Source organism: Harpia harpyja, chromosome 11 (assembly GCF_026419915.1).
Source record: "Harpia harpyja isolate bHarHar1 chromosome 11, bHarHar1 primary haplotype, whole genome shotgun sequence".
Classification (NCBI taxonomy): Eukaryota; Metazoa; Chordata; class Aves; order Accipitriformes; family Accipitridae; genus Harpia; species Harpia harpyja.
The window spans coordinates 5,780,733-5,807,198 of NC_068950.1; the positions used below are offsets into that span (position 1 = coordinate 5,780,733).

The following is a 26,466-nucleotide window of genomic DNA, read 5'->3' on the forward strand; positions in this document are numbered from 1 at the left end:
TTCCAAGTACTCCTTCTCCAAGCAGTCGTGATTATCAGTACAGCTTATCCTTTCCCTGCAGCTTCTAACCAACAAGCTGGATCCTATTACACGCAAGCTTGAGCTGTATCGTCCTGCCTCACCACATGGCTCATCATCATCATCCCAAAGCGATTAACAGACACAGGTATTGGTTCAGAGATTGCCATCACATGAAATGCAGTAACAAAAGTCTCTTCCACAGTGTCTTGCTCTACCTGTGACTGTGTTTCCAGGGCAAGAAAAAGTGGGGCTATTTGTGCATTGAACAAAACAATCAAATTTCACAGAAGTTGAGCTTCCTTCTATGCATGTTTCCAGGGAGGGAGGGAAGAAAGAATCAAGTGTCACATTCCTGGCATTTTTATGGGAATATTTTGCTATTCGTGTATAAAATGCTCATCATCCCAGGTGAGTAATGTAAAGGGGTATGTCAGAAAATTAGATCAAACAAAAACACGAACATGATGCCCTAAACCAAGAGTGTGGGCTTCAGGGAACAGCTTTCAGGCACAGATCCTCCTACTAGATTCCCTGCTGCCAACTGTGAAGAGTTTTGCTCCAGAAGGTAACAGTGATTCAGCAACCTGCAACCTGGATTATGTGTGAGAGAGGATCAGTCCCTCGAGATGTTCCCCTGTTTTATGGCTTCACAAATTACAGCCTCCTTGACTTGCTCCCAGGAGTGGGTGAGACCCAACACAGAGCCCTGGAGATGCCCAATACATGGATTCTCCATTTATCACCTTCAGGTTCTGGTGTGGAAGTGACGCCCTCAGCCGCTTACTTACAGACATCATGGATCACGCAGCTAAAATTGGCCATGTAGTGGGCATAATCCCTTCACATCCAGAGACCTGCCACTAATTTTCTTTCTCCCAAATAACAGATATCAAATTTTCAGTAATCTTAAATGTCTTTTGAAATCCAGCTTTGCTCAAAACAGTCAGGCAGAAGTGTCTTCTAGAGCTCTGCGTTCTCATTTCTCAACACGGAATTTTAAAGGCCAGCTTTATACATCTCACCTCGGTGATGGCTGCCTTCTTCGGTGCCAGACCTGAGGAGAGAAGGGAAGAGCATCAGTAAAAGTAGAGACATCAGAAAAAAACAACAACAACAAAAAAGAGAAAATAGCCTAATGCTTTGCTCTTTCAAGCAAGCTGGAAAGCCCTTAAAGCAGCTGGTTTTGCTCAGTGTTCAGTTTCACTAGTGCAGGAGTCTGAAGTTATAGGGGTGACCCAAACAATTTCATATTCAGAAGCACAAAGATGCACAACTTTTCCTAGCAATAAAGTTTCCTAGAGGCTTCAGTAAAGAGAGTTCTTGTAAATCCCTGCTGCACCGTAAGTAATAGGTCCACACTACACTGAAGAGTCGGTTACATACAGAAGCCCAGAGAGACACTTATGAAGCTGCTTTCTAGCCATTCAGAAGGCACTTGACAAACTATATTGATAATTGAATCTATTTATAGAATCCGATGTCCAAATATATCGCAAAAATGAATGCATCATTTATCTCTACCACTGCCTTTGGGAGAAGCCACCATTACTCCATTACAGTGAACCGTGAGAAATTAGGATTTTGCCTAAAGCTTTTAGATATATAATCAGAGTTGGAGACATGGGCCCAAACCCTCCTCTAACATGAGGCCATCTTTCCATTTCCTAGCACCAGCCCAAGTTTGCAAGGAGTTTCTTATTTTTAGGCAACAATGAGAACTGGCTCCTCTGCCGCCGGCCCCAAGAGGTTTTTGCTGACCTGCTGAGAACCTAATGCGTGGGACCACGAGCTCCAGCCCAGCTGACTCTGGAGGGCCGCCATGAACAAGGATCAAGAGCTGCTTAAGACGATCTCCCCACCCCATCCCAGCAGCACAACATCCCCTGCCAAGGCAGCTCCCCAACCTCCCCCAACCACCTCTGCATGCAGAGCCCAGTTATTAGGAGGGAAGCCCACCAGCAAAGAACACAAATCCAAGTGACAGATTTAAGGCCATCTGTTTCCAGGTATGGGTCTGCCGCTCCCTGCTCTTGTCTGAAGAGTTCCTACAAGCAGAGGTTGTTAAGCAACCCATAATCCTTTAGAAAGGGCTTAATTTCACAAGAGAACATTGAGCAGAGCTTGAGAATTTTGGCTGTGAAGAAGAAAGGCTCTTCCAAGCCCTCAACTTTTCCCCACTTGAGGGCAATGGGTGGATTACACAACTGCCTGCCGGTGCGTAAGTCCTCTGATCCAAGAGGGATATCTACACTGTTTTTAAATTGTGCTCTCTAGTGCCCAAGTTTTGCATCAGGAACAGAATCACAGGACTGCAGCAAAGGTCTGAAGTCCTGCTCCCTCTGTGAGAGCTGCATCACACAATCCCATCTCAAGCAGGAGGGCTGGAGGCGAGCGGAGCGGGAACCCCTCACCGGCGCAGAGCAGCTCCCCTCCATCACCCACCTGGGCTGCACACCCCTCAGCCAAGGGGCTGTCACCTACACGGGCGGGCGCTGCACACGATGGGTGATGTGAAACCCCGTCACTCCCTCCAGCTCTTTGGGACTGCACCAGCACGCAGCTCAGAGGACCACCGCAAGCTCAAACTCCGCATCAGTTTTGGCACTGAAAAATCAGTTCTTCGGCCTAAGACAACACAATTTTATGACCATTCAACAGAAAGCCCCGCAATGGCCAGGGGAGCAGGAAATATGGCACTAAGTAAGCATTTGGCTAACGAACTTTCAGGGCACGAGCTGGAGCAGCAACTCAAGACCACAGAGGAACCCAAAGGGGCAAACGCTGCTCCAGGTCGAGCACTGGAAATGGCTGGGAACACAACGTGGCCAAGAGGGCCCCAGGGGCCAGGGAGACTACGCTCTCCCTGCCACGGCTGCAACCGCTCTCCTACTGCACTAATCTCTTTTCTGCACTTTGTCACAATTCCAGAGCAGGAGATTATCTTTAATTTTGTGATAATTACCACAAGCCGCTTTCATTCCCAGCTTTTAAGTGTCTGCTGCTGTACACGTACCAAACGTGGAATCAACACCAACTGCCCGTATGAAGGAAAGGTACAAGAGGCGAGGAACTGCGGATCTCCAGGAGAAACGATGCCTCAGGTGAACAAGAGCATTACCAACACAACCTCCCTCCCAACCCCCCCCCCCCCCCCCAAAAAATCGGCTTTATAAAATCAACTTGTCTAGGCGGAAAATGAAAAAATCTTCCACTGGCTACTCAGTGCACAGCACTCGGCTGTGCTCATCTCAAACAAGCTGACAGATGGCCTTGCAAAAACTGATTTAACTCCAGCTTCAGGGGCTATACAGCCACAAGAGACAGCACTTGGGTTTGTGGGGAACAGGAGCTCTGCTACGGAAAGTTTCAACACTTAACAAGCTAATTGAAATGATTCTTATCCGATTTGGTGCAGCTTAGCGAGGGTGTATTCAGAAACATGAGGAGCGGCTCTGGCTCTGGAAGGGGAACCCCGGGATGAAACCCCAGCTTTCTGTCCTGCCTTCAGCTCGTGCCAGGGTTTGGTAGTGCATTTCATGCACGCTTGACCTGCTGCCTTCAGTTCCTCTTCTCATCTGCGCACAGCTTTGAGTCGACCCTATCCCAACGCTTGAGCTCCTCCGGAGCCTCAGAAATTAACGCTTCGGTTGTAGGATTCAGCAATTCTCATCTCTGATTTAACATCTATTTTTTTCATATGCCTCCCTATTCACAGCCACATCCAGCTTGTCCATCCCTGCCACAATTCTGACACCTCGCAGGACAGGGATGAATTTACTCCTGGAAACACTCTGCACATTTGCTGTCCGACATAGAAAAAGACTCTCGAGTTTTAGCTCTACCACACCAGCGGAGCATAAACCTACACAACACGAGATAACCCATTTCTTCTCTTATGTGATATATTGCATCAACAAATTTGTGTTCAGACCTTTTTAGGCCCCTCACCCCCATTTACACATGCTTGATTGCTCGCTCCCAGTAAGCAAAGCACAACACAGGCTGGCAGGAAGGCTCCCACTCACAAAGGAAACACTCATCTTTACCAGGTTCGTTAGCCAGCCTCACTGGTGCATCTGAACTCACAAAATGGTGTAGGGTTGGGATCAGAGCAGCTCCCTCAGCTTCTCCAGCCCACTGCCTCTCTAGATGCTGTCATTAAAGAAATGCAAGTGATGTCAGAAGTTAAGAAGTTAAAAAAAAAAAAAATCATCAAATCTTTGGGCTTAAAAGCAAACTTCATGAAAACCAGAAAATACTGCCTTGCTGTCCACAACTTAGAATGAGTTTAAGTTAAAAACAGAGGTTTCCAGTTTAATTTTAATTTCAAGTTTCAGAGAATAAATTTTAAAACTAATCAAGGGGAAAAAAAAAAAGTCACTCAGATCTCTCAAAACTAGCTAAGTCAAGTTGACTAGCAAAACCCTTTGTTATAAACCCAGAAAGAGCCATGAGAGGCTTCTATCCACTGAAAAGGAATTTCTTAAGGAAGTTTACAAACATCCAGCAGAAGCCTTGTTTAAGATCTAATAAAGAAGTCTTCTTTGTAAGACAGATGTATACACACATATATTTATAAATTATAAATATTTGATGCTTTAGGATGCTCTAGAGAAGTCAAAGCAAATTTGAATAACTGGTAGATTTATCTGGACTCCTTTCTCCAGTCAGAGATGATGCTGCACCTTTAATAAAAGCTTCACTTTAATAAAGTGTTTACAAGGAGATATACAATGTGACTGCAACTAAAAATACGTTTAGAATATAAACACCACATAAGCTCTTCAGGTGAAGGCTGTACCAACATGACCCCTCCAAAACCACAACATACTAGAGACTTGCAATTTGCCACTCACTCTCAGTCAGGGCGCTAGCAATTGCAATCAAACATGGCTAGTTTTCAAAGTACAGTTCTCCAAAAGCGCTGGACCAGCAGTTTACGTTTGTTGTTGTTGGGGTTTTTTATTTGTTCTTTGTTTTTAAACTGAGCTGACAGCAGCCTTTGCAAAATTGACATTTAATACTAACCCAGCGTAACCTGCTAGAAAGCTGTGAAATTCTGACAAGTCATACACACACCGAAGGAGGTCTGGATCTAATTTTACACTTATTCCATCGAGAACAAGACAACGTGACACACCTGAGCAACCATTTAGACAATAAGAGGAGGTGAAGACTGCAACCAGGATGCTACAATTTATTGTTTGATCAGACCACTCTAAATGCAGCCCCGTCTGGTCAATGCATTATGTGCAAAAGCATTAAGAAACAGAGTGCTAAGACACAAGCTGTGAAAGTTAAAGGCTATACACATGTAGCAGACAGATGTGTTGCAGTCGAAATACAGAGAGAAAGGCTGGAAATGAAATGCATCCATCAAAACAGACAGCTGTTACTTCCCGTAAGGGACTGCTGATAAAAAGAAATTAAAATTAAGGGGGTGTGGGGGAAGGCAATTCAGAGGAGATGCCAGAAAACACGTCTCAGCTGAGAAGCAGCATCGGAACCAGCGCAGGCAGCCAGCCGGGGCTTCCCGAGGAGCTGGCATGAGCATCAGGCCATATCAAAAGGGAAAGGCAGAAAGCAACCTCTGAATTTCTTCTCGCACTCGAAATGTGTGGCTTCAGCTCCCAGCAAGCAGCACACAGGATCAGGCAGCCCAGGGCAGTCATTAGAGAGGAGGAGACACAACAAGGAGCAGAAGCCGGACTCTTAGCAACCTCCTGGAGAAGGCGGCTGTTTACAACCTGCCCTTCCCAGTCATCCAGGATGACCTACTTCTGATCATTAAACACATTTTCTTCCCATAAAACAACACAATTTGATTAGGATGCGAAACATCAAGCAAGCCACAATACTGAATAAAAAGTTTGGGGTTTTTTTCCCCCCTTAAATGCAGCATCTCTCGGCAGAGAGCTGTAGCCAACTGCTCTGCACCCTGGGCACGGAGAGCTGCTTCTGCCATTGGAGAGCTTGTAGAAATATTAAGGAAATAAAGCAATCTGAGATAAATCCTGCTTGTTATATAGAATCTACATATAGCTTTGATACCAAAATATATCTGTTTTTCCCTGGAGCACTTGCTGACCAAATGAATGATTTTTGGGATCATCTACACAAAACTCATGCTGGTTGAACACTGCCTAAACTCCCTCTCTCCACCAGTTAGCCCCATCCAGCCCAGTGCTCCAGCAAGGCTCGCTCCATCCCTACGAGCGAGCACGGCAAGGGGGAGGAGAGACCCTGCTTCAATGCACCTGCAGTGCAGGTAGCTCCATGTTCCTCAGGACAGTTTAGTCACCATCCAAAAGTCCAGCAGTTATTTGCAGACAGATGGAAATGCTGGCAGCACCAGGCAGTGTTCAAACTGGACTACCACGAGCAGCCAGAGATAAGTAATCCCGTTTAATCCCACCTTGGCTGCCCTGCTCTCCTCTCTGTCCTCTGCTCCCGCTCGCCACCCACACCAGCTCCGTGCCTCGTTTTGCTGTTTCAAGCACACAGGAACCACCTCCACTTTGTGGAGGGAAGACGACACTTGCAAACCATGCTCTGCTGCACCAACTCTATGTGCTGCACTCTTTTCCCACGGCCTTTGTCTTGTTTGAGCATAAACTCGTTAGGGAAAGGAACGGCATGGCTTGTACAAATTAAGGGAAAGAGCTTAATGTACCGGCTAGGTAGGACGGGCCCGCAGGGCTCTGCTGTGATACCTACTCGACAGCAGTGACACAGCTCGCTCTCTCCTTACCACCCCAGGCAGTTTCTACCTGGGAGCTCTTCAATTAACCTGAGACAGGCGGGCAGCAGGAAGCCCCCCAGCCAGCCCCGAGCCAGCAGCAAGCCCTACACCCAGTCCTGCCCCAGCCACCCCCTCCAGGTTTCTGCTTGAGGGTTTTGAACCCCAGACCCCAGAAGTGCCCTCGCTGCTCTCTTGCCAGCACTACCCCAGGGATCAAGCAGTTTAAACCCTGTATTATACAGCCCAGCTAGGGCCGCTCAAAGCAAAGCGTCCAGCTTATGGAGCATCAGAACTGCAAGGGACTGCCACAAAGGGATAATTCTGCAGTAAAAGCACCTATCAGCTTATTTTATTTTTCTTTTTATGCAGAAACTCTTTCTGCCTCAGAAATAAGTCTATTTATCCCAGCTCAGGAGGCAGGGCAGAAGCTGAAGATGAAGGCAGGGAGTTAACACATTCCTCCCTCAGCTGCAGGTGCGGGACCGCATCCTGGGTGCAGCCCTCCTCAGGGAGCCACACTGCTGAGCCAGGACATACCATGCTAAAACGTTTCCTTGACAACTCACCAGAAAAGCACTTACAGCGCAGAAGCCCAATTACAGTGAGGAACGAGCAGGACAAGACCAGGGAAATGAAATTTAAAAAGAACTGATTTGTTTTCTTGTCTCGGATCAGCTGCGTGTAGAAAAAAGGCCAATTTCGGAGTGCCTAGCCTGAACCGTGTGACACAGCCGACAAAAAAGCAAAACAAGAATCTCATCAAGAGGAGCACACAATAGCTGACACCCAGTAGCGGAAAAGGCTGCAGCCGTTCGGCTCCACGTTCAACTCTGTAATTATGCAATCCAGTGGGATGTTCAGGCGACCATCTGCTAGATGGGAAAGGTGCAGTCTTATCTGAACACAGTGTTCCCGCTCCCTTCCACACCGCCAGTCACAGAAGATTGCGGAGTGGAACACCGCACGCTCCCCGGCACGTCCAGAGCAGCCGAGCGCGCTGCCCATGTGGGCAGCGGAGGCAGAAAGGTGAGATGCTCCCAAGGTCAGGCACCCCGGCAGTGGCGTTAGGGACGCCAGCCTCTTCCTAGCCTCTGGCTTCTCTCTTTATTACAACCTTCGAGTCCCAGTCTGTCTACCAGAATTCACAGCAAAGCTTGATTAGGATTAATTAGAGACAGCAAACATCGCAGCAGGAAGCATAACCTCTCCAGGACAGAGCCAGCTCTCTGCGCCTGTGACGACATCCAGGCACAGTGGCACCACATTAAAACCACGACGCCAATTTAGAGCGAGGCCATGAAAGGCTGAAGGACTTTGAAGTCACATTCCTCACAATTATCTAGAAGAGCTAAAGCAACACCTAGTTGCTCCCTTACCTTTCCTCAGGGGTAGGATGAGCTTCGCATCCCCTACTAGCGGGTCCCAACCCACCGACACAGTTCACTGGAGCATCTCCTGGCTGCTGGGAGAGCTGTAGTTCAGCAGTGAGAAGACAGAAAACCTCCTGTTGCCTTTCTAGTTGCGTTGCAAAAACATCAGGGACCTGAATGTAGCGCATGACCCCAGGCAGCCCTTGAGACTCTTTTTGTGTGTTCAGATGGAGTTTTCAGCTGCCACAAGGTCCAAGAGAGCTGTTTCCCAACCCCAGGTCAGAGCAGCACAAGACAGCTTTGCGAAGGCTTGGTCCAGAATTCACTTCCCTCCTTTGTTTTCTGAACATCACTATCCCCCTGCCTGGAGGCTCCTGCCTAGAAGCAGGATTCAGCACTTTTAACACATGCAGTGTCCTACCTCTGTGCATGGAAAGGATGCTCAGCTGCATCCTCCATTATGCTATTCTCCAAGTGCCACTAATAAAGAGGGAGAAGCGCAAGCTGACTAATCTGAGGTTACACACTGCTTGCCAGAGCCAGAGCAGTTATTCTGCCCCAAATACACAAAGTTTGCAGTGTGGCATGGCTCAGTACTTTAGCTGGGTGAGGCTTAACGTCAGACCTCAGCACCTCCTGGCTAGGTAGGGATTAGCGCTGCTGGAGGCTCTTCACCATCCGACCTTTGCAAGCTCCCTTTGCAACTTGCTGTCTCTGCGAGGATGCCTGCAAGGCTGGCACCAGGCATGGGACAAGGAATTGGTGGCTGGAAAAAGGGTGACTTCAAAAGTAGCCAATCCCCAAACTTCTTAAGCTGATAATTAGCACAAGATATTGTTGCTGAGAGTGCAAACCCCCTTTAACTAGAGAGCAGGAGGATGCCCTTGCACAACATCAGCTTGGTTCCCTTTACAATATTGCTTCTTTGGATATCCCTCCAAAGGATCTCAACCTGTCTTGGGAGAGCACTGGCAAGTCAAAGAAATCATTCAAGCTGCTTGTAGGAACAGCACAGCAGATACAAAGAGCGCCGGATTGCAAGCTACATGAGACAGTGACAAACTATCCCCCCTATTTTATCTCTCAGCCCTTTCTCACAGAGGGTTCTGTGGCTAAACAAAGTTGGCACCTCTGATCCAGGAGGGATGGGTCAGGTTGTTTATCGCTTCCACCATTTAAGAGTGTCTTCCTATAGATGTTACTTGACAGAGTTTACTCCCCTTGCCCATTCACCATCAAGAATTATTCTCAGACTGAATTATATTAAAATAGAAGAACACAACTCAAGAAAGATATCCACCTCCCCGAATTTTCCATTTTCTGACCTTCTAAAAGATGTGTTGAAGTCCAGTTACTACAGTCACAGCACATAAAGAAATCTACCTGAAGTTTCACAATAACCACCCACCACAATACCAGGATATACAGAAGTTATCACAGTTTTAAAACTGTGGGAGCTTAGCATCCCAACCAACAGCAATCTCCAAAGGGAAAACAGTTGTTTTGTCTGCAGGCCACCCTTCACAAGTCATCCTGAAGATGCACCTGGATTTTTAATGAGTGGGGTATTTCCTGATTTACTCCATAGCCAAAGCTGCTCGGCTAAATCCTCTAAGATTTAATTCCGCTCTTGCTAATGTCGCTTGACAGAGATTTTCTGAGGGTGCTTAAACACTGAAGACTTGAAAGGGGATTTCAGAATGGGGTCGCATACAACATGCGTCACTGGATATAAAGTCCTTTTGCTAGGCTGCTCACATCAGGTTGAGTAAACTCTTCTTCACAAAACATTTCCAGGTTGCTATGCACACTGCCGACAACACTGCAACATGCACATGCATGTAGAGATTTGCATCGCAATGCTGAGGACAGGGTCTGGGTGGGAGAGGAGGTGAGGGACGTCTGTAACTTCTACCTGTTTCAAAAACAGATGTCAAGGCAAAAGCATCTGGTTGAATTTCTGGACCTGTTTTTAGAGCATGGGTTTGTGATACAGCCCCTCAAAGAGCATGCCCTCTACACAATTCAGACGTAGTTTGCAAGTTGACCAGGTCCCACTAAAAACATAAACTTAAAAAGACATGATAGGAAAAGCAGACCAGTGATACATCTTTGTCTGGGAGATCTACTTCTAAATAAACCGAAGCTTTTGCTGCCATAACAACTAGAAATTCAAGCTCTCCAGGCTGCATGCATGTCTCATCTGAGCTTGTTAGGCACCAAGCTATCAGAGATTTCTTGGCCTCATTCAAAATTAACTACCCCGACTTACATGTGGCAGAAAGCCAGGTCTGGCTGGTGTTTTGCTGCTTCCCATCAGTGCGTCCTCTGCCCTCATCACGGCACCCTGCCACCCGCACTGCCTGCACCCTCTTCCTGCACAGGCAACACAGATTTTGCATAACCCATCTAAACCCCACAGCAAGCTGCAGTGCGGGCTAGCCAGCTCTTTAGGAGCAAACTCTGCTTAATCCATCCCAGCTACTGCAAATCCTTTCCTCCAGATGGATCCTATCCCTCTCTGGACATGCCAACACCTCCTCTCTCCCCCAGATTGAGGGGGCTGGTACCCAGGAGGGGTACCAAGCCTCCAGTCCTCCTCTCCTCCATTGGGGCTCTGTAAGCAAATGTTCCCTGCAGCAGCAGCGGCTCTAGACAGACCATGTACCTGTCTTGTGAGACTGAGGAAGGACCTCTAGGGCAAAAGCTACTGCTGCAAGGCATGGGGGGCTGTAGGTTAAGAATAAATTTAAATTATTGCTCACAACATGTTATTTTCCCACCAGCTTTGTTAAGGCCGCTTCTGCTCTGTCACTAGAGCGTTCCAGTCGGATGCTCCTGCTTAGCTCTAACAAAGGCACCTGAACAGATGGAACAAAACAAGACATGGCAAAACAAGCTCAAAAGATGAAGTGTGCTGCCAAAAATCGTAACTCAAAGTTTCAGCAAGTAATCTCTTCTCTCCCTGGGATCCCGGCTGTAGCATGGCAGCTACTGACTCAGCTATCAGCTGAAAGTAAGTTACCTAAAAAATAAAGAAATTTTTAAAAACACTTCTAGAGCTCTTAGTAGGAAATACAAACAGGTGAGACACAGGTAGATGGCAGGAAGAGACAACCTGGTGCTTATGCTGAGCTACAAGGATGTTTCAGTTGCATTACACTGATGATCATGGAGACCTGCCTCCGATACAGGTAACCACAAGCTGAAGGACAGGCTCTTTCTGGCACAGATCTGCAGCTTGCTCAAAAGCTAGGTCAGTAAAACAGCTTCTCCAACCCAGCCTGGAGGATTTTCACTTGGAGGCTGAGCCAGGCATTTATTACTTCTATTAACCACGTACAGCTATGTCCATTTATTTACTCATTTGGGAGCAAGCTCTGCTCCAGACTCTGTACAGGTATGTGTCCAAACTAAAGATGCAAAAGAACAAACAGCAAAATCCGAAAGAGCACTTAGGCTCCCAAAGTGCTGTGCAGGCAGAACTGGTCATCCCCAAACTCCTGAAGGCACCCCGGGTGCTGAGGACACTTCAGATTTCTGGCAGTATTTTCCCAAAGGCTGCCGCACACATTTATACCCAGTTCAGCCACAAGCCCCTCTGCAAGCAGCACCACTATTTGGGATTCAGAAAAACAGAGACCACGGTCATTGCCGAGTTGTGCACCAGGCAAGTGTTGCACTTACCCCTTGTATCCTACACTTACACTGCTTGCATGCGTTATAGGAGTGGTCAAGGTTTTTCTAAAGTGATTTTGTGGTTTCTAGGATGTGTTTGACAGCAGACTGTTACTAGGTGAAAGAAAACAAGTTACCATGGAGCTGAACCACAGCGAGCTGGGTCAGCTCTCTTCCCAGCTTTCCAGAGCTCCCAGCTCTTATAGGCTGTGGGTTTCAGAGCAGCCCTGCTTCACTGAAAGAGTGGAAGAGGAAAGGCATTCGTTAAGCACAGAAAACTACAACTGAAGAACATCGGGCTGCAAAGACAAGTGACCATCTTGGGAAGAACCCAGTCTGTCTGGCCACATGGCTCATACACGTGCATGGATGTAACTCTGTAAGCTCGCGGTGCCACTGGGAACAGCTTCGGGTCTCGCAGGTCCTAAAACAGAGTCCTGAACCATAAACAACTTAACTGCTGAGCCCTTCTCAGGGCTTTATTCAATGTCTGCCCGACAAAAGGAGAAACTGGGGATGCCTTATGTAGAACAGGTATAGAATAAAGTAATTTAAGACAGCAGCATTGAGTGAACTTCAGTCTAGCATTTCTGAACTACATAGAAGAATCTCACAGGATCTTTAATGCTGTTTGCTAAGACTTTAATAAAACCAGAAACGAAGTAGCTCCCCTGAACCATAACACTACAAGGCTGGATCAGCCAAACGCACACTGACACTGACTTGCGGAGAGGGGGAAAAGCACAATCTGCTCCTGCATTTGGAGAGAAACAGAAGCCACGGCCAGGCACGCAAACATCATACGTTCACGCTGAAAAGCATCTCCAGGAGGACAACCCAGCCTCTTGTCAGGTGTCCCCTCTGGTAGCTGCTGGCTCTCTGTATTATGATGGTGGCATGTGCTGTGGGGTGGGAGGAAGAGGGCCAGAAGCGTGCGGTAACACTGGCCAACAGCTACGTAACAGCTCTCGATGGGGAATCTAAGATACACAGGGCTGACATGGGAAGTCCCATGGCTTAAACTCTACATTTCCTGGCTCCCAACCCAGTAACCTTCTTCCAGGCCAGATGGCTCAAGCCTCTAGATCTGTACCCACCAAGCAGCGGGGCTCCTCCAGCCTCACCAGTGAGGCCAGGGAGATTTTAAGAGGTGAGTTATTTTTACAAAGCACAGAAAAATGGAAATTAGAAGGCTTAGAGCAATCAGGTGCCAATGGCTTTCCATGGGAAGAGAAAAAGGCAGGTCTGATGAAGCAGAACCATCCCACAGATACTGCAACACCATTTAAGGATGGACCTGACCAAGCTCTGTAGTTTTGGATGGGGCAATACTTTTTGGCTTTCTCTTCACCAAAATGGGTGCATCGGTTTTGCCAGAACTTAAAGGCAAAGGACGTTTGGAGACCATTATCTTGGCAAGTCAAAGCAACCAAAAGCAGGAGCTCTCATAGAAAACATTAAGTAAGAGGCAGCACTCGCCACTTCTGCCTGTAATATATTCCTTTTCCCTTTAGATGAGGAGCTGCCATTCAGGCACACCTTATCCCTCCCTCCCGCAGGCCTTGGATTAACTTGTTTTTCACCCCACCTCACCCTCACAGATTAAGTTGTTTTTCACCCCACCTCACAGAAAAACTTGCATTTAAATCTCATTTCTTCAGATACTGTAAAAACCCACCTCATTCCTCTAGGTTACAGTTTGCTCTTGATGCTGGTCAGTTCCAGCCTTCTTGCACTCCTAGTTTTCAGTTTAGAAAAAAGATTCAAAATAAAACCAATCTTTGTGTTTTAAAACCTGGGAGTTAGGGAAGCCATAGCATCTCTCTGAGATCGGTTATAAACCTTCAATCTCAATACCTCATGGAAGCTCACACACTGCCATCCTACCAACACAAAACCAGAGCTTGCATGTATTAAATGAAGATCCTCCTAAATTACCACATTCTTCACAGCTGACGGAGTCCTGACAAGTAGTCCACTACCAGCATTTCATCTCAGGAGGGTCTTCAATTTAATACCAGCCTGTATTGGCCAGCTCTGCATCTGGTATAGAATGGTCAGCCGGGTTTATTATAGCAAAGTGAAACAGACAAGGCAATTGCTGTCTTTAACTGAAATATAACTGTCTTGTCTGACAAAGTACGCAGCCTTTTTGCTTTGTTTTAAAGACAGACGCACATTTATCAGGACTTTGAGGCTCTCTGCAAGGGAGCTGCAGTGAAGATTGCAATTATACACAGGAAATGCATGGGGCCAGCCTGCGAAGAAGCCGCAGAAGCAATTAGCAGTTTCACGATGTTCACTCCTTCAGTTTCTCATTTTCTTTAATAAGCATTTTCTGGCATTACCAGTCTAGAAGCCTCCTTCTCAAAAGAGCGTCCTAGATAGTTAATCCACCAGTGACTCCTACTTAATACTGAAATGAAAACAAACATCCAACCCTCAGAGACTAAGGTGGAGAAAGACTATGTCATCATTTCTCTTCCATCAAAATTAATTTAAGCCTGAAGAGATGCTGGTTTGAGAGGAAGTATCCTGGAATCAAAAAAAAAACCAGTATGCATATCAAAAGCTACAAAACGCAGCACAATATGCACTCCCTAGAAAAAACTTAATTATCTTGTAACATAAGTTAGCATTACAGGAAAAAGAAGTAGTAAATTAAGCAAATGCAATTGTTACCCTTCCAGATTTCAGTTCTGATCACTGAACAAACAGTCCTTACCAACACAAAAATTATCCCATAACATGTGCTATTTAAACCCACAAATAATCACCACCTGTTAGGCCAAACTGAAAAACTTTGCCTTATTTCTGGATTCACCTAGCCAAGTGTTTGCCCTGTAACTGAAGAGCATGTCATTTAACATTGACAAGTACAGCTTCAAGACGGTGTAATTTTCTGCTGTCTTTGTTCCAGCTTTGAAGTTAGGGACTATTTTACATCTCTATAGATTGCATTTCTGCCAGCAAATTCCATGCCATTTTGTACGCTGCCCCCGTCAACATGCATCCAGACAGATGGCGAGAGCAGCACCGAATACATACAGAAAGGAAAACTGTCATTTTAAAGACGACACCCATTTAAAAGTGACATTTAAAGAGAAGACAAGTGGTTTCAGGTATTACATCTGCCCTCTCGGCAGTGCGTAGGACTTCTCATCACATTACACCTTCCTCTTGGCGTGGGGATGCACACACTGCAGAACTGGCTGCATGGACAGAAACTGTGAAATCAAGAAATCGGAGAGAGAACCAAGTTTCACATCAGCATCTAAATGGAGTGACTGACTGCATGAAGTGCCATCAGGCACACATTCAGGGAAGGAGCACTCAGCCAGATGATGATTTTAGCCAGCTGCCTCCCTTTGAAAAATGCAGTAATGGACAATTTTGCCTTGAAAAATCCACAAAATTTGGTCCATCATATGTGCAGAGACACTATAGAAAGAAAACTACTGCAGCATCTTTGTCGTCAGCTGCTGTATCCTGCCCACTAGGGGCTTTGGTAGCATTTTGCTTGCACTACTGCCCAGGTGACGGAAAGTGCCAAACACAACAAGCAAGCATTAAGACATGGGCAAATTTTCCCTGTCTTTCTAAAGCAGTTAGCAAAGTACCATCACTTCTGCCTTGCATCAGTCTTCACTCTCCACACACTAACTAGCACGGTAAACGACATCAGTGACGCAAAGCCAGTGTGAACTTCAGTTCCCAGCTCTATGCTTAGAAGAGAACTGGGCATCCTGCAGGAAGAAACCAGGCCACCCAACCGGTGGCAATGGGAAACTCCAGCTAATCACCTTCATTTTACTTTGTAAAATGCAAACTGGTGTTTCTAGGCCTTATGCGAAGCCTGAGGGTTTTTCTTCAATCCTTCAGATCTTCAGAACGTTGAGTAAAATCAACGGACGTTAGAGATGACACTTTGCCGAAGTTGGGCTGCCAGCTTCTGGGTGGCCAGAAGCTGACCCACTTCAGACAAAGTGGTAACGAAACCGAGCAGGCTCCAAGAGCAAAAAACAAGCTGTGTCTTATTTCAGCTGTTGTAACCCCCAAGATCTTACCAACTGCATCAGCACAGCAAGGAAGTGGTACATACTGCTGTCAGTGTTTCCATTGCTGATGTGCACATTGGTAAGGTCAGCCATTTTAAGGTACAGAAACCTGCCATGAGCCTTGCAGTACTCTGGAGATGCATCTTGAGCTTTGGAAAGATTTCACAGAATCTCTCAAAACTTGCCAATTACATAAAAATATTTCTCAAGTGCTTCAAACCCCGTGTGAGCTGTATCAACATGCCAACCAAAATCGCTCCCAACACTCAAGTTGCTCAGAGTGGTGCCAAGTGACCTTAATTACCTGAGCTCATACAGCCCTGAATGAAAAATAAAAATTCATACACAGTCCTTCTGAACCAAACTCTAATCACTGGAGAGCTGAAAGGACTAGCATCAGAAAGGTGTTTATACAGGTATTCGCACAATAACTGAAGCAGTACTGTAACTGCACTGCTGCCCAATTGCAACTGGAGAAAAACCAAGTAAATATCCAAGAGCTCAAGAGGATGCTGTTAACTTGCCCTTTAATAAACAGAACCAGTTCCACCCACAAATCAGAAATTCCACCCTGAAAAGTAATTGGGAACACCTTGAAGCCATTCATTTCATGCACAGAAAAAAACACTATTCTGCTCTACTGTTGGAATTTTTTTTTTTTTTTTTTTTTAGAAAAGCCTGCAAAGGTCACAAAATGCTCCAAATGTAGAAAGCAGTAAGGCGAAGGTTGTCCCACCTCACTGTCGCCCTCACTGCACGTGGCCGGGACTCTCTCCCATCCCGCAGGAAGGGGAAGAGGGAGAGCAGATTAAGATGACCTGCATTACTTATGCTTTAAATATAAGGTAGCATTGCTTTTATTCTACGTACCTCATTCCTCCCTATTCTTCCTGCCCCACATGGGGTTGAGCAAGACACCCTCTGCTCAGGTGGCACACGTGCAGGTGGAGTGCATCCAGCCTTAACCAGGGAGGCAGAAAGTAAGTTTGTGCATCAAGCCTGAACTCACAAGAGACTGACTTTGCAAACGATTCTCTTTTAATGGAGATTACATGCATTTTTCGTGTCAGTCCAACTCCATCAGATTATGCTTCACTGATCTCAGTGGCCATCTCAGCCACTGGAGATCTGGACCTTAACTTACTTGGAGTGACAGAATATAAAGCGGCAACTGAGAATGGCAAACTCCAGGGGGAAGAAAAGTGTAACTGGCAATTTAAATAACATCTTGCCAGGCAGCAAATGAAAGGGCAAAATAATCTTGACTAATTCTACTCTTGCAGAATCATAACATGGTCACCAGCATGGTCTGACACATTCAAGACGCCCATTTTGAAGGGCAGCATCCTGATGTGTCCAGAGTTTGAGTTACATTAAGGGCAGGCTTCCAACATCATCCCAGCCAAATGACTGCATGAACTCAGCCACCCGATCGCAAAAGCAGCAGATCTCTTTGCCTCCTACAGAAAAAGCGGAAAAAACAGCTGGGGAATTACTCTGAATTACTAAATTCAGTGAAAGAGTAGGGACCCAACTGGCTCCCAGCCCAGCACTCCCCTTCCTCTGCTGATGAGCTGCCTTTCCTCTGGGAGCTCAGTGCTGGTTGAGGTTGACGTGCTCCCAGATCTTCTGGAGAAGAAATTAGGAGGTGTCTACCATGGTACAGGAACACAGAGAATTTGAATTTGAAGAGTCAGTAGTTTGACAGAGCTTCATCAGAGAAAGCATCACCAAGTTTAAAAGAAGAGTTATTAAGTACTCTGGCTACATGAACCCTCAAAGCACAGAGAACTAATTTTGCAGGAGCCATCAAGCCCCATGCGAGAGCATCGCTCAGCAACAGCTACTGCAGGCACCAATGGGACCACTGCAAATCCAGAACACAGAAGCAGTAAAATCTTAACAGTGGCAGCCGGAGCACAAGGCAGAAGCTGAATTAAACATCATTCCCCTGCATGGCTGGGAGAGATTTAATGTTATACAGTAAAGCGAAAAGCAGCGTTTGAGCTACTTGGGAGTTTGACCGGTACCAAGCTCCGCACCAGCCCACGTCACTAACAGTACTGTCCCAACAGCGCGCTGCTACGTTTTAATGACTAAAAACAAGGCAAAGCTGCCCTTGTCCTATAATCCGTTAATTCCTCCAAGTTCAGGAGACTGAGCTATTTCACACAGAACAAAGACATCAGCTTGTTGCGTGTGGTGTTCCCATGCTCAGCTAATCTTCAGGCCCTTTCAGAAGCGGCAGTGTATCTGCCGAGGCCGGTCTTGTGACAAACCCCGAGCCATGACCCGGTTTGCTTTGCCGGATCAACAAGTGCCTTGTGCAGCAGGAGCAGCTACAGGTGTGCTACTGGAACATGCGCTCTTCCTTTCCAAACACTACTCATGCAACAGGCAGGTCTGCAACGGTGTAAATACCAGAGAAGCAAACAGCCAGTTTCCAAGTTCTCTCTTCTCCCAGGAAGTCTTTCCCACCCTCTCCAGTAGCAATTTCTGCAAAGAGAACATGCAGATTCTGCTGATTACAGAGGAGGTGAGGACTGTGCCCTCTCGATTAGTCTACAAAGTGTTTTACACTCCTCACACTGAATGCAAACCATACAGGCAGCGATCGGACATTGTGAGGTTCATTTTCTGCAACTGCAGATCTAATGGCTGCAAAGCCATGCAATTATCCAGAGGGACAGCTCTTCTAATAGTCATTTTCCAGAGATGCAACTGTACAGAATATGCAACCTCCACGCTATAAAATAATGCTGCTGTTCTTCAAATATCAATTATTCCAGCCTGTTTTTGTGTTACAGTAAATATGTAAGAGAACCCTTCACATTACACACTGACTCTCTAGTTGTATTTGTATTTTTTAAACAGAATTAGCGAAAGGTGGTGGTTTTGCTGTATTCAAAGAAAGCTGGAAGAGAAGCAAAGGGGCTAACTCACACGGTGAAAGACTTGCAGCCGCTCCCCAGTGCTGCGAGACAATGAAACAAGTCATGGTTAGCAGCGACCAGCGGCATTGGACGGGCTGTGAACACTGGGGCAACCGAACGCGTTGAAGCCTCCAGATTTCCTCACTGCCACAGCACGTACTCTGACTCAGCCTGGGTTATTCACCGCAAGCCAGTGCAAAAACCCACACGTAAGCTGGGGAAGCCACAAGAACACATGATGGAAGTAGACGACACTTAATTAGGGGTTGACAGCATTTTCTGCTTAAATATGTGGGTGAGAAGAGACAAAGTGACAGAAAAGCTGCTCTGATCACTTTTAGCTTTTTAATTACAGAAAATGTTTCCCAGAAAGTCCTGGGGTTAACTCAGCTACTGGCAACACGGAAAAACTCAAACAAACAAGTGCCAGGCTGTTTAAAAACAGAGTATTTCTAAGATCTACCTAAAGAAGGAAAAGCCCCAACATTACCTTATTAGCATTGGCTCTTGTAGGGCTGCTTGGAGAGGCCAGGCTCCCCTCCCAGGGGCTCAGTCTGCTAGTTTTCTGGGGAGGAGGTGGAAAGCCTGGGAAAGCCAGCAGATGCTTTTCCTTTTGGCACGCAGCTCCCCAGGCGGGTAGGTGAGCAACACCGGGCTGCTCTGCTGAGAACGTCAGTGCTGATAAGGATCAAGACAAAACTCACTTCACACAGGCCATGAGTTTGGTTTTTCTACATGACCCTCTTGTGCTTTTGGTGTTTCATTTCAGCATTAAACAGCCTTTTGTTTCCGGTCCCTCGCAGTGCCTCCATTTACCTTTCTGCTGCACTCCTGTCATTTCATTGCCATGAGTGCATTCATGCAGTGGAACGGATGGGCAGCCCTGTGCAGGCAGAGGCTCAGCATGGCACACATCTTCATTACAGCATCCTTCCCATTAGAGGAAAATGCAAGTGGTTGCACTTGCTTCTTGGACGAACATGGATCGGTGCACCATCAGTATGCAGCAAATGCAGAGAGGGTGCTTGTGCCAGGAATTCTGCTTTGCCAAAGACTTACAGAAAATGACAACATTTTGCTCCTTTGAGTTTCTGCACCAGCCACGGATGGATTTAGAAATGGTGAAATACCACACAGAGGTATTGCCCTGATAGTAGCTACTTATTGGGAACTCACACAAACAACTAGGGCTTTGCACGTGCACAATGCTTTAAAAATAGTTTCTGCCTGGCCCCACAGACATGATCACAGATGTCCAGTCTGACGTGACTAAGAAATTCTGTTCTTGGGCACAATCACAAGGCAACCCAGCTTGCAGGCCTAGAAGGCAACAGCTTGAGAGATAGCTGAAGGAAAGTGACACTGTCAACTGGGTTATTAAACAAATTAAAGGGGACTATCAGAAATTTTGGTTAGACACCTGGAAAGACTTAATGGGAAACAAAAAACCCCACCTAGGCCTTCTACTGCTCTGCTGCTATTTATGAATTCAAACATACACAGTCACCCCTCTCCCCGCACATGCATCTTCGAGAAAAGGTGCCAAGGCCTGCGCTTTAAACTTCCCAGGGTCTAGAGAGCGTGCCTCAAAACCAGCAGCCTGCTTAATACCGCTGCTCCTGACGGCTCCCCCAGCACCACAAGCTCTGGGGGAGATCAGAGATCTAGAGAGGGTCTAGAGAGCGTGCCTCAAAACCAGCAGCCTGCTTAATACCGCTGCTCCTGACGGCTCCCCCAGCACCACAAGCTCTGGGGGAGATCAGAGAGGGTGCACCCATGGGATCAGACCATCTGGGGAGGGCAGGACCTGCTTTGGCTCCTGCTTTCCCGCAGCCAGGCTGCGAGAGAGAACATCTCCCGTGAGCAACACAACCAGCAGCTCTGTCCCCGCAATGCTGGTGGGAGCTGAGCGTGTGAACCAGCCTGCTGAAGGTCACTCCCACCTAAACACAGCCAAACCCTTCTCGTACTGGGAGTTAGCAAACATTTCCCCCTCCAACTCCACTGCTGACATTCCCCTGTGCAGTACAAAAGGCACATTTTCTGACTTGCGAGTTGCAAATTAATTATACCCATGTAATGCCTGCAGTTCCCATATGCACATATGGAAACTGATCTCATGCTGGTAAGGTCCCAGAGAGCATGTGGGTGCTGCATCCACATCAGGAGCGAGGCACGTGCCAGGCCTCTATAGATAATCCTGGTCTACAGGAATATGCTTGGCAGCCTGAAAAGATGGATGGGAATAATAAAATGTGACAAAGATGTAAGCAGCATGCGATGCGAAGGACTCTCCGAGCCTCCGCCAGGGCATCACACAGCCGTGGCAGACCTATTTCTGGACTCAACTGGCTGCAATTGAAAGACATGTTCATGAAGAAAGCGAGTGTTGGAATTCCTGCTGTTGCTGCTTTTCAGGCTCCAACCACCTTATATGGGAAAATCATATTTAATAAGATTGTGTATCTGGCGAGAGCCCATAATGGTCATGTCAGTGAATCACTTCAATAATCGTTCCCAAATTATGCACTGCTCATACTAAATCCACTCAGGTCATTCCCTGAGGAGCCCTTCTGGAGAGGCCCAGCGAGCTTCCCAAGTGGGACACGGCAGTGGCAGCAGCTTTGCCAGCTGCAGATCCAGCAGCGGCATAATGGGCTATTATATACAGGTCAATGCCAAATGCTAGTTAATGAAAATGAGATTAATCATTCTTCGTCCTGGGTTCTCGGGGATTCGTTCTCCAGCCTGTCCTGACACCGATACAGATGGGCTCAGCATCCTTTGGGGCAGTGCCCAGATCTCCCTGCCGTACAAATACTGCCCTTCGCAGCTCCCAGGCCCCATAATCCCAGCTTCCCTATTTGTTTCAAGCCGATTCATATCTTAAAGGACAATTAATTTGCCAGAACAGCCTGAATTCTATTTTCATTGCCTTCCTCCCTCCCTGCAGCTGAGCTGTGACTTATTGACTGTGAAGTAACTGCAGGGTCTTTAAAAGTTCAAGGCACAGGGTGTTTTTCTGTCTGTTTTTGCCTAGCTGACTCCCTCTGTAATCATCTTTGCTAGCACCATTTCACAGTAAAGAGGCATGTGACATCCAACTAAGCTGTGAACCATAATCATGCTGGGGATGATGTTTACATTTGATTTTTCCTCAAGCTGATAAGCTCTCTCCAATTTCCCTCTCCATCATGTTGGTATGGATTGAACTGCTTGTGCCCCACAGGGTGGAATTCTTCTCTTATCTCTAATCTGCTCACTGAAAAAATTGCTTCCAGCAACCCTTCAAAAGTCACTTCAAAGTTATCATTGCAAAGAGGGAAGAGCTGCAATACCGTTCTTTGTCCGTCGCAATCAACGCTCTCCCAGTGCTTTTCGCAGATGGCCTTACAGGTGCCGCCAGCAGCCAGCACACTCGGCACCACTGGCTGGGGCCAGGATCTCCACTTTGCTATCTCCAGCTCTGGGTACAGTGAGACAACTGTCGAACAAGAGCATAAAAACTTGTTAAATCATTTCAGCTCCCTAAAGCAGAGGAATTCAACCCTGAAGAACACGTTGGAGGCTTCTGCCCAGAATTTAAGCCATAAATGATGGGCAGACTGCAACCCATATAACAGAAGATGTGAGAAACGGAAATAAATTGAATGTCAACTTTACTTCCCCATCAGGCTGAGAATTTCCACCTTTGCAAGGAGATGGTGGAGATCAGCTTTGCTATCAGTTTTGTACCAACAGCGCTCCATTAACTTGAGTCCCCTTGGATAAAAGGGGGTTTCCAGGCCCTCTGTCTCCAGGCTGCACCCCGGTAGAGGGATGGTGACGTGCCCTCTCCTCACCCAACCATTTCTGGGGTCGGGGCACCCCAGCCTGAACAATGCCGGTGTTCACCTCTCACCCTGCACACACACAGTGCCTCCACACACCGCCTCCACTCCTGCTGACAGCTCTGCTATCTGCACCAAACCCGGGGAACAGTCCTTTACACTCCCTGCAGCCCCCTTCCAGGGCAAGAGGGTGCGCATTCAGGGAGGAGACAAAGCAGCCATTTACACCCATCAGATTTTGGAACTCCCTTTTCAAGCACAGTGGTTACAAAACTTTTAAAAACCTCAAAGCCAGGTTTCTCAGAAAAGGACGAATTGGGCCTGTGTGTTCATGCATGAATCCAGTTGCTGGCACTAAATGAGGTTTTCTCCCTCAAAGCATATTAGGAGACTTCCAAAAGCTCCCTTCAGAAGACTCTCCATGCCTTAAGTCAACCTACTGTCAAGGTTTCCCTGACTTTTAGCCCCTCTCCTCCACCCAGTTTTACTCCTGTTCCAGACTAACCAGCTCCCCTCTGGATATTTACTGAGAGCTTGGGGAAGATCTTTGCTGACCCCACCCATGGTCTGGATTAACCCTGCCATGTTCATTTAGTAAGAGCGCAGCACACAGCCACCCTCGCTCCCCGGCAAACAGCCGGGGAGCAGATTTCGGCTACACTGGTAACCCTTCATCAACGGCATAAGCGTTAAGGTGAGCGGCACGAAGCACCTGTATAGGTGGGCCATGAGCATTTGACCACCTCCACCGCTGCTGCAAATAGCAGCAAAGGCATCAGTGCTGTGCACGGTAAATTGGGTTTGTCGCCATCAGCTTAGAAACAGTCAACAAAACAGGACAGTGTTCAGCACAAACCCCCTCTGCTCCCGGGCACATCGCTCTGGCATATAGTATTCCCATCTGCTGCAACGAGGACCACAGAGCACATTGACGTGCTCCATCAGCCGGCAGTCCTGACCCGAGACCTGCAGCACAGCCCACCCCGTGTGTGGGTGTAGCCGTGCCTTCATGCACAGCCCACTGAGGGCCAGCTCCAGTCCCCCCCAGGTTTTGTTCTCTTCCAGAAAATACTCGTTAGCTGTCATGCACCTTGTCCCCAGCACTCCTGGGAGCTCCAGTTGCAAGTGCGGCTGAGGCCAAGTGACACAATTTGGACGCTACCCAAGTGAGAAGTAAGCAACTTGAGTCGAAAAATCAAAGCATTGGTGAGACTACTGGCTCCGTTTCATCTTTTTTACTATCAGCGTAAGGTAAGACAGCCTACAGGTTCATAAATTCAGATTTACTTGCAAAGGGAAGAAAAACACACACTCCCTGCTTAAACCCTTCTGAGCAACAGTCTCCACAGACACCTTGTCTTGTCCTGAGCAACGACCCTCTACCCTCCCCCAAAACAAGTAAGGTGACAGAGGAGTCAGAAGGATAAACAATATTTTAATTGTTCATGGGCAAGAGGTTCTCTCTTTCACTCTCTCAGCATCACAAGCTGGAAGTCCACCAGCCACACCACACTGTGCTGGGAGAACACTCCCGACAAAGAGGTCTGAGCGGTGGGTGGGGAGTGCCGCAAGCAGGCTTGGGAAAGACAAGCTGCAAATAGCCAGCCTCTCCATTTTCCTTGCAGCACCGAGGAACCAAAGCAGAAAGGCCAGGGACAGCTCGCCACTTGCCTAAATCTCAGCACCTTACCAAAAATTACATGTTACATCCAGCCCCCCCCCAGCGCGGAAGATGACATCTGCGGAACAATCACAGCTTCCACTGTAATTTGTTGGTTTTTAGAAGATCTAATGATCCTCATTTAAAGGCCTGAAAACAAGGAGGTCGCTGTCATAACACAACCAAAGCCTGTCTACCTCGTAGCAGGCTCTGAATCAACTTCAGGCTCAGACAAGTGCTCAGGAGCTTCGCGTCAGGCCCACAAAGGAACCTGTCAGCCCAACAACAGAGCGCAGCTGTACGATCACACGCAAAACTAAAGCCAGCAGTTTTGAGGTTATTAATGAACTACACATTATTAGGCAGCAAAGGCGGAGGCAGGTGCACCTGCCCAGCCCCACGTATCTGATCCTGCCAACCCAGGAACCCCAAGCCTTTTGCTAAGGCTGCCAGCGGTGCTGTCAGCCGTGGGCTCGCTCCCCGCCGCTGGCACACGGCCCTCCCCGTCTCCCTCTGGCAGCAATGCCACGCACCCTGCGGGGCAGCAACTCCCCAGAGCAAGGCAGGACGCTCCCCTGAGCGAACACCCCCCTCCAGGCCCTCCCGCCCCACCGAGGGAAGGGGAAGGCCCGAGGCCCATCCCCGGAGACGAGAACGGGGAGCACGGCCCGGGGGCCCCCTCGCCAGCCGGGCAAGCGGGTGGCTGCTCCGGCGTGACCCGCTCCCCAGGGAGCCGCAGCGCCCGCCACAGCCCCCCGGGGCCGGTACCGGGGCTGAGGGCCGGAGGGCGGCAGGGAGAAGCCCCGGAGGCGGGCAGACCGGCCTGCCCCCCGCACGCTGCCCCGGAGGTCGCAGCTGCCCGTCCCCAGCAAGCACCGGCCCGGGACAGCCCGGGGCGGCCGGGGGGCAGGAGACAAGGGGCAGCCCCAGCCCGGCCTCCCCCCCCGCCGGTGCCCGGGGAGTCCCGGGCCCAGGGGCAGCCCCGGGGGGGGCGGAACCATTCTGGGTCGCCCGGGGGGGGGGGGAGCGGCAGTTGGACAGGACCACGCGACACCCCGGGGGTGACACAGTCCGGGGTGGGGAGGGACGGACGGACCCGACTGAACCACTCCGAGCCCCCCCCCCCCCCTCGGGGTATACAAGGCACAATGCGGGGGGCCCGGCCGGGAGGTACCACTCAGACCCCCCCGGGGGGTGCGGCTAGGCTAAACCACTCTGGGCCTCAGGCGGGGGGCGAGACACGGGGACACACACTGCAGGGGGCCCGGCCGGGAGCGGCCCCTCGGGGGGACGGCGACACGCGGGGGAACACCCCGGGGAGCCCGGCCGAGGGTGCCGGCCGCCCGGTGCTCGCAGCGCGTTACCTCCTGCCGCGTCCAGTCCCCCCACGCCGGCCTCCGGGGTGATGGCACCGGCACCCGCCACGGCCGAGCCTTCCGCCTCCTCGGGCACCTCCAGCTCCATGGCTGCCGCGAAGGCCGCGGGCAGCGCAGGGCAGGGCAGGCCCGGGGCAGGACAGGCCCAGACCCAGGCCCGCACCCGCCGCCGCCGCCGCGCTCCTCCCGGCTCCGGCCGCCGCCGCTGAGGAGACTGGGAACGGCGGGGACCATAGAGCGCGGGAGGTGCCGCGGCTAGACACGCCCCAGCGCCGCAGGGCGGAAGGGGCCGCGGCCAGCACCGGAAGTAGAGCTGTCCCCTGCCGCCGGAATTAATCGCGACGTGGGGGCTGGCTGTCGCGATAGTCCGTGGGCTGGGGGAGCGGGACCGCTTCCGCCTGGAAGGGAGGGACAGCGCCTCGCGCAGCATAGAGCGGCGGAGGGAAAGACCACCCCCGTCCTCTCTAGCGGGCGAGAAGCACCATAGAGCCGCGGCGCTCCCGCCGCGGAGGGGGCGGGGTCTGCCGGTCACCATGGCAGCGGGGGCGGGGCCGGCCCGGTGCGGGCGGGTGTGGGGGCCCGGCCTGCCCCGGGACCCCGGTACCGCGGGGCCCCGGGCCCCGACCGCCCCCGGCGCGGCCCTGTGCCGTGCCCCGGTGCCCCCCGCTCTGGCCCCCGCGGGACCGGGGCCCTCCCGGTGCCGGGCGCCACCTGCCCCCCCCCTTCCCCCTTCGGCGGGTCCTCCCGGGAGCCGTGAAAGCCGCCGGGCCGGGCCTGCCCCGCCGCCGGGCAGCGGGC

At 49.2% G+C, this 26,466-nt stretch overlaps 1 protein-coding gene across 11 annotated transcripts in view; it reads right to left on the reverse strand.

Annotated features, from left to right (window-relative positions):
- Positions 1–26,203, reverse strand: part of PIP5K1C (phosphatidylinositol-4-phosphate 5-kinase type 1 gamma) — a 51,042-nt gene extending 24,839 nt beyond the window's left edge. For all 11 annotated transcript variants that reach the window (XM_052802589.1, XM_052802592.1, XM_052802588.1 and 8 more), the window contains exons 1-2: positions 25,657–26,203; positions 1,044–1,075 (exon numbers count right to left, since the gene is read on the reverse strand). In XM_052802589.1, coding sequence (XP_052658549.1) covers positions 1,044–1,075; positions 25,657–26,203 — 579 coding nt within the window. The remainder of the gene's footprint in view (positions 1–1,043; positions 1,076–25,656) is intronic.
- Between the last annotated feature and the right edge of the window lie 263 nt (positions 26,204–26,466).